This window comes from Montipora foliosa, chromosome 4, assembly GCF_036669935.1.
Source record: "Montipora foliosa isolate CH-2021 chromosome 4, ASM3666993v2, whole genome shotgun sequence".
Taxonomy (NCBI): domain Eukaryota; kingdom Metazoa; phylum Cnidaria; class Anthozoa; order Scleractinia; family Acroporidae; genus Montipora; species Montipora foliosa.
The window spans coordinates 44,471,846-44,480,282 of NC_090872.1; the positions used below are offsets into that span (position 1 = coordinate 44,471,846).

Below are 8,437 nucleotides of genomic sequence, written 5' to 3' on the forward strand. Positions count from 1 at the left end.
TAGCCACCCTCTCTCCTCTTTTCAATGTTGAAGCACGCCTCATGGTAATGATTATGGTGTTCTTCATAAACTGTACATGAGCAAACCACTGACATTTAAGTTTCACTGACAAAATAGGTTTGTACCTCTTTTACTCTCCCTTGCCTCCTGCACACTGTGTTATGGTCCAACCTTCCAGGTAACCTTTCCCTTCTCTGGGTGTCCTTCAAGCTCCTTAACTATGTTACAAAAGCACCTGGAAGTTGTTGATAAAATGCAATGAAAACGCGTTAAATTTTAAGAGTAGCTCAGCTTAACCCAAATATTTACACTGTATTTAATACTAGGGCTATCTGATGTATTGTACAGGATGTGACTGCTTTCATTCACGGTAGGATCAGCAGAGTAAACCTGATTCACCTCCCCCCCACCTTCCAAAAAGAACACCTATGAGGGGCCAGGGTATAATAAACATGATACATGTCAAGGGGTTGTCTCACAAAGTATGAGAATCAAGGTTGGAACTGGAAAGACATCACTACCAATACAACTCACAACAAATAACAATGAAAATAACTTCTTAGCTGAGTAGTTGACCCCGTGGTCATTGTTTATGGCCTCAACCACCAAATCAAATGCTGCTTTGTTGCGACTTGAGGAAGCACTAAAATACAAATGTACGTCATTGTAAATAAACCATACTTGCAAATAGTCTTTAGAATATATTTTTAGGACCTACCAGAGCAGTGCACCAGTGGTTTATTTTTTGTGGAAGTCTAAGTTTAGATTTTAGCATTTTCTAAATGGAGTCTTCAATGTCCATCGCCAGCTACACATGTGAATTTTCCTATCAGACAAGTTTTTGTAAAAGCCACAGATATTCAAAACACAGGAAAATGCTCAACTGAAAACAACTTAATTATTTTTAACTTTACACTACTGTCAGATATTGACCAACAGTAAACTGTTGAGGGAGTTGGGTGCTGCTTATGTAATACATTTTCTATTTTTGGCTGGGTTGTCCATTGTTTTTTCTTTTGGCAACCAACCTTTTCATTTTACCAAAAACTAGTCACCCAGTAAACTTTCTGGTCGTCTGGGATGACCGGACAACTGCTAATTTTGAGCACTGTACCAGGGTGAAAACCCCTTTCTAAAGGGGTTGCTGCATTTCTGAAGGGAAGCTGCCTTAATTGTTTTGAGAAGCTATGAATCAAACATTAAAGGGGCAGCGTACACTCTATTTAAGCAACACATAAAAAATCAAAGACACTTTGTGCTCAATGGCAGATACGAAATTAATTGGTAAAATTCATTTACTGGTAAACATAAATTGCCATGAAAAAACACAACTACAACTTTAAAATTTCAGAGACAGAAAACAAAGGCCAACGTGTGCTCAGATTTCAAAACTGGTTTTGAATCATTTGCAATGTAACTAATGACCCTTTATGTTTATCACATAGCGTTAGTTTATGAAGGCTCAGTAACTTACCTTTCCTCCAGATAAAAGCCCTGGAAGGTAGCATCATCTTCCAAAAGGCACTTGTACATTGTACGAAATTCAGTCTGAGATACTTTTAAAGTTGAAGTAGCACAGTCAATAAGTTATTATACTAACTTGAGATGCTTATTATTATTCCAGTTCAAAAGATGTGATTAATTTATTGCTACACTGTTCAAAGCTTACCTGGATCAGGACTCAAATGTAAATTTACTGTATGACCAAAGGGCATGCTCAAAATTATGTAGCAATACCCAGTTCTTGAATTGGAAATTGAAAAGACGTAAGCTGTCAATACGTCTCCCATACTTTGAACCCCCAGCAATAGCCAGTAAGTAATATTCTTTCAAAATATTTTTATGTTTTTCAATGGTTGAGAGGAACTTCTGATTTTTGATAACAGGTCGATCTGTCGATAGCTCACTACACTGGCATCAATAGTACGAGAAAGACTACATGGGGATTACATGGTTTATATGCCCGTTGAACAACTAAAAACAAAATGATCATGGAGGAAAAGTGGAGAAATTTTTCAACTTTTGCGACATCTTCTTGATCAAATAATTGGCAAATTACATGTGCAGGATAGAAAAATATTCTAAAAGCATCAAAAAGCATCATTCATTAACTTTCAGGAGTACACCGTCGGGAGAAAAATGCCAAACAACTAACAGTCGCAGAGAAATTGGCCAAACTTTTGCAGCTACTGACTTTTCTGATGATATTTGAAAGAAAGAGTTCTTTTGTAGCTTTGTTTGATAGAATGCACAGTATAATTATAAAGAATATTTACATATGCTGATCTTGGTGGTGTTATCGAACTTTGCCTTGGTGGATAACAAGGCTTCGACCAGCATAATTCTTCACATCAACCATCAACTTTGAAACTGTTCTTGTTTAACAATTGAGTGGCAACATTTTAACCTTTTGTCTCCAGTCAAAGCCCAATTTAATCTGAGTACATGTTTTATTTTTAATGGCCCCCCATTCCTTGGCTACAGGTGGGCACCTGAGAGCTTGGTTGAAAAGAAATTAACCAGAAGACTTGTAGTGTATTGTGTGTGAAAGCAGCTTAATTAAGAAATATGCAAAACAGTATAAAAGCTCAAATTTCATGTTCACACGTCCTCCATTCTCGGTTCAGTTCTCAGTGATCTGCATGAAAATACAGCCTAAACTTTTGCCAATCCAATGCCAAGAAAACATACTCTCAAAATTTAAGAAAAAAGAGAATTAATTTTTGAGCGCAGTGGCACTTTAAGTTGGCTCCTCTGAACCAATAAACACCGGTCTTGAGCTAAGCCCGTGAACGCAGACGTATAGAAACGAACATGCTTTGACTGCGTTTGCAGGCTAGTTTTAAGCTTACATAAGTTCTTAATGACAAAATGCAACTGTTTAAAGAAACAAACAACCCACACTTACCCGGCATCTTGATGGGACATGCACCTTAGAAGTACTTTTCTTCTTTAACGTTTTTTCATTCTGCTCGGTGTGGTTCCTCTCACTCATCAAATGGCAAAGAGAGTCAACTTTATTGCTCAATCCCTCAATATTGCGGACATTTTGCTTGTCCCGCTCGATCAACATGCCTGTCAAAGTCCTCTACATAGATGTCTTACACGAAAATGATGTGGCGGTTTCTTCATGTTGTAGAAAGACGCTTAAGCAGCTGATATCAAGACAAATTCCTGATGTTGAATTCCATAGTTGAATTGGATATGAGTATCCCTTCGGAAGAGAAGTCGAGGAAACAGATTTTTGGACAAGTACTGAGTTTAATAAGTCTATGTTTTACGTTTTTGTCAAACGACAAAGGAAAGAAAATAACATAAGTTACAAAGTTTTCCAAAACACAACTAACTACAAGAAAAGCAAAGGGATACAAGAAAACTACTTACAATTCTGGTTGCCTTCTCTTCTGACTTTATGAGGCGAGGCACGTATCTATTTATACTTTATCAAAAATATGCGTGATATGTTAAACACGTTTCTTTTCACACGTACCTATTATTCCTTTTATAAGTTCCATCTTTATGCCAAAAATATATGCGTTATGCAAAACACTTCCCCCCAGTGCGGAGGTATAATTAAATTTCCATTAATTAGACTGAACAGCTTAATTTGACGTGTTTATTTACTTAAGTCGGGTTATCTAATTCCTCTTTGGTAGCAATTAGGCATTATTTGTGAATAGGTCTGTCGTAGACTGCATTTGCTGTTTTTATCTTTGCTTTCCTCACGAGTCCGTCATCGCCAGGAAATGTTTCGAGTACAACTGCCATCTTCCATGTTTTTCTGGGAGTAGGTTCCGTCTCCAAAACAAGATCTCCTTCTCTGAGGTTCTCTCTCTTTCGGTACCATTTGTTCCTGGGTAGCAGGTCTGGTGCGAAATACTTCAGCCAACAGTTCCAAAATTCGTGTACACGTTTTTCAGTGCTCCTAACGAGATCCCTTGGATTCACTTTTGATTGCTCTTCTGGCACAGGAGGTGGAAAATGATTCCCGATTAAAAGGTCGTTTGGCGTGACGGGTGGACCTTCCCAAATACCATTGGAACTGGGATAAAGCGGTCGCTGATTTACGAGACAGGTGACTTGTGCCAGAAAGGTTCTCCATTGTTCTTCTGTGAGGACTTGGGTCTTACACGAAACTTCCAGTGCTCTTCGTACAGATTTGATAAGACTTTCTACTACACCATTTTGATGGCTGGCTCGTGGAACATTCCAGTTCCAGTGAAACGTACAAAAAAAAATTCTTCACAAACGGCACTCTGGATTTTTGGGATGTCCCATTCTTGCATGGTTTCCTTTAAGTAGTGTTGAGCACCAATAAAGTTTTTTCCACAGTCAGACCAACAGTTGTTTGGATTTCCTCTCATGGACGTGAACCGTCTGAAGGCCATGAGAAATGTATCTGTGCTTCTGTCTGTTACTAACTCTAGATGAACTGCTCTAGAAGTCATGCAGGAAAAGATAATTGCGTGTGCTTCCTTTAATGTTTTCCGACCAACTCTGATCTGCAGCGGGCCAAACATGTCAATTGCTGTGTTGCAGAATGCTGGGAATCCCACTGCAACTCTTAGCCTAGGGAGCTGGCCCATCAGTTGCTCTAATGGCTTTCTTCTTAACTTCTTGCAGGTCACACATTTTGCCGTAAGATGCTTTGCCATGTGACGTACGCCTATAATCCAAAAACGACGTCTGGATTCGTAAATGAGGCTTTTGCTGCTGCAATGAGCTCGCTTTTCGTGAAGGTGGTAGACAAGAAGGTGAACTAGTTGATGTCCTTTCGGGAGGATAATTGGATTGCGGAGCTCGTTTGATAGAGATCTGATATTTTCCAGCCTTCCGTGTGCGCGTAATAATCCTTGCTCGTCCTCAGATGGAATCAACTTTTTGTCTATCTTATCTTTGTCCAGGGTTTGTTGGCTCCATTTAGACAGCCAAAGTTCTGCTTGTGATAACTCTTACAGTAATATTACGTCTCGATTTTTTACTTTTGTTCTTGCGTTGCTGATAAACCTCAAAACATATGCCATGACTTTCCTGGCTTTTCTGAACGTTGAGCACGATTTCATCAAATGTTCCATGATAGGGTTTCCGACAGCTTGCGTCTGATCAACTGGGTCCTGAACAAATTCGTGGAAGGTCTCCGTTGCTGTGGCTTGCACACATTTCGTATCTGATGACTTCCTTTCCTCATTGTTTGGTGAGCTTTCTTTGAAGGCGGGCCACTCTTCTTCTGGCTTCCTCAAGAATTTGGGACCTTTTAACCAGTCTTCCAAGGCTTCTGGCGCAATCCCTTTGGTTAAGGCATCGGCTGGGTTCTGGTTTGACTTAACAAAATGAAATTCTTCTGGGTCAATCGTTTCCTGAATTTCAGCTACTCGAACTGAGACGAATGGCTTGAACTTTCTTGGGCAGATTTTTAGCCATGACAACACGATCTGGGAATCTATCCAGAACATTCTTTTGCAGTTGCTGATTCCAGCAAACTCTAATGCTTCCTTGCATGTCTTATATACTCTCGCGAGTGAGAGGCATCCCATGAGTTCTAAACGAGGTGTTGACTTCTTCTTCAATGGGGACACAAATGCTTTAACCAAGATTGGTGTACAGGTGTAAGTTCCATTAGAAAGGTTCCATCTTAGAAACAGGACTGAGCCATAAGCTTTCTCTCCCGCGTCGCAAAATCCATGGATTTCTGGTAATTCAACTGCATCGTCTGGTTTGAGCTTTCTACTGAATTCGTACTTGAGAAGTTGGTTAAGTACTTGAACATTCATCTTCCATCTTAAATGGATTGAGTCTGGGAGGATATCGTCCCAAGAGTAACCTGTGTTCCATAGTTCTTGTAGAGCAATTCTGAACTCGATGGTTGTTGGGATTACGAGTCCTATTGGATCCCATAGTTGTGCAAGATATCCAAGGCAATTCCTCTTTGTGATTGGACTCTCACTTATAGCAATTTCATTCTTTTTGAAAGAAAATGTGTCCTTTGCTTTGTTCCACTTGTGACCAAGAAAATCCACGACAGTTTGATCGGACTGATCAATGTTCTGGTTGTTCGAGTTCCACTCTTTGACTTGAAAGCAGCCTGTGGCAAGTATGGAATCTATCTCGTTTGTCATTTGCTTGCTTCTTTCTTCATTTTCTTTAGATCCTCCAATGTCATCGACATAGACATGTTTACGGAGTTCTTCAGCAGCTTCTGGGAATCGATCTTGGCAAGCTTTTGCCAAGGTGTTGATAGCTCCAGCAGTGATGTCTGGGGCCGGTTTATCTCCGAAGTTCAACCTTTTCCACTGATAAATTCTAGCCATCTCATTTTCGTTTGGTCTCCATAGGAAACGGTGAAAGACTTGATCTTCTGGATGGATCATCACTTGGTTGAACATCTTTTGGACGTCTCCGGTATATGCTACATTATCATACCGCCAAGCCATTAACACGTTTAATAAACTGTTAACGTAGTTCGGTCCTTTTTCCAGGTGGTCATTGAGGGATTTTCCGTTTGGGCCTTTCGCACTTGCATCAAATACTAGTCTGACTTGGGTTGTTCTGTCGGGGGTGAACACCACTTGTAAAGGAAGATACCATTCTGGCTGATTGTGATTCACGTCTGAAGGGGGTATTTCCGTGATGAAGTCTAGTTCTACCAGCTTTTGTACCTCAGAGTCGATTATTTCGGTGCAATCCTTTTTCTTGAAAGAGTTTTCAGAGGAAATCATTCTCTTGTAAGCAGCGTCGTAGTTAGATTCATTTGGAGGTCCATCTTCTCTCCAAGGCATTCGAACTTGTACCCTTCCGTCGACGATTTTGGTGGACTCCGAAATCGATTTGATAAACTTGTTCTCCTGGAGATCGCTATCTCTACATGTACAAAGTTCGGTTGGTCTTACTCCCATCAAATCTTGTGTTAGAAGTTTCTTCGTGTCCTCTAGCACGCTGACTGTTCCAACATCCACTGAACTAATTCTTGTCGACTGCTGATTTACTGGACCAGCAAATGGTCCGATGATATACCACCCGAAGCAATTTCGTTTAGCTATCGGCTCTCCACTTTTCCCTGAGATCACATGCACATCATTGAAAGCGTCTGCAAAATCTGTACCAATCAACAAGTCTACTGTTCCGCCTGATAAATGCAAATTGTTTGAGATTGGTTTTAAATGAGGATAACTTTCTAATGCCGTTCTTGAGACCGTTCTTGCTGAACTGCATGGCTTGTTAATGGCATAAGCTTGCATAGATTTCTGAACGCTTTGTTCCAGAGTCGAGGAAACAGCTAGATCGATGAGCTCTGATTCCTCAGACTTTTTTTGACCGCCTGCGAGGTTCATCGTGAGATGTGTTTTGTAACCATGAATCCCGAGTTTCTTTGCAACATTCTTCGAGATGAAACTTGTGTTTGAACCACTATCGAGCATAGCTAATACTTCGATGCAATTTCCGTCTTTGTCTTTTATCTTAACCATTTGGACAGGGCAAATAGTGAGAACGCTTCTTTTCCCTTGAATATTGTAATTACAGGCTTCTTGGCTTGTATTTGACGCTGTTGCGTTTTCAGGATCTTGCCTGGATTCTCTTGTTGACGTGTCTTCGTTATGTAAGGAATGGTGATGGCGTCGAGTGCATTTGTTGCAAGTAGTGCCATCAGGTTTTTTGCAAATGTTCGTGTGATGAGCTCTTAGGCATTTCCTGCAACGATTGTTTTCTTTTACGATTTCCCATCTTCGGTTTACATCTACCTTTTGGTAAGTGGGACATGCTGAAAGTAGGTGTCTTATTTCGCATCCAAGCGGGCATTTCTCATCGGTATTTGTCTCGCTTTCATTGGCATGATTATCGGAACGAATGCCTGAATTACTTCGTTGATAATTAGTTTCTCTTTCGATGCGCGATCGTAGACTTGCTTCGTTCAGCAGCCAATCAATCAGATTTGACACGTTTTCTCCTTTACCCGTGCGTTGCATTTCGCGGCCAAATTCAACACTGTCATTTCAATCTAATTTGGACAGTAATTGTGACATGACAAAGGGAGCTTCAGAGGAACTTGTTACAGGACAACAGTTTTGTTCCATGTTATTTACGAAGCTTTGGATTCTTGATGGGTAACGAGAAAGTGAGAATGAGTCGCTTTTGACAGGTCTGAGATTAGTAATTTCATGCAACAACGTGTCCATTAATTTTCTTTCATCACCAAATTCCGTATCTAGAATTTTCCACGCCTGCTCTATGGACGTACTTGGCTTGACTTGATCGGACCAAAAGGAGTTGCTGAAGCTGTTCGTCATCGTCTTGCTTGTATTTAATCATCCAATATGTAAATTCGCGTTTCCAAGTGGCATAAGTTTTCCTGTTGCCATCCCATGTCGGAACTGACAATTTCTCAAGTCCTTGATTAGGGTTCTTTTGCGAGCCCAACACTTCGGTCATTTTTGTCACTGCT

General features: G+C 40.4%; 1 protein-coding gene across 1 annotated transcript; it reads right to left on the bottom strand.

Moving 5' to 3' along the window:
* Window positions 1–4,952: 4,952 nt before the first annotated feature.
* LOC138001402 (uncharacterized) lies at window positions 4,953–7,961 on the bottom strand. The gene has a single exon (XM_068848037.1). It carries the CDS (start codon window positions 7,959–7,961, stop codon window positions 4,953–4,955), a length of 3,009 nt encoding a protein of 1,002 aa, XP_068704138.1.
* Window positions 7,962–8,437: the final 476 nt, after the last annotated feature.

Coding starts and splice junctions, on each gene's coding strand:
- LOC138001402 (XM_068848037.1), bottom strand. CDS start 7,961: ATGCAACGCACGGGTAAAGGAGAAAACGTGTCAAATCTGATTGATTGG.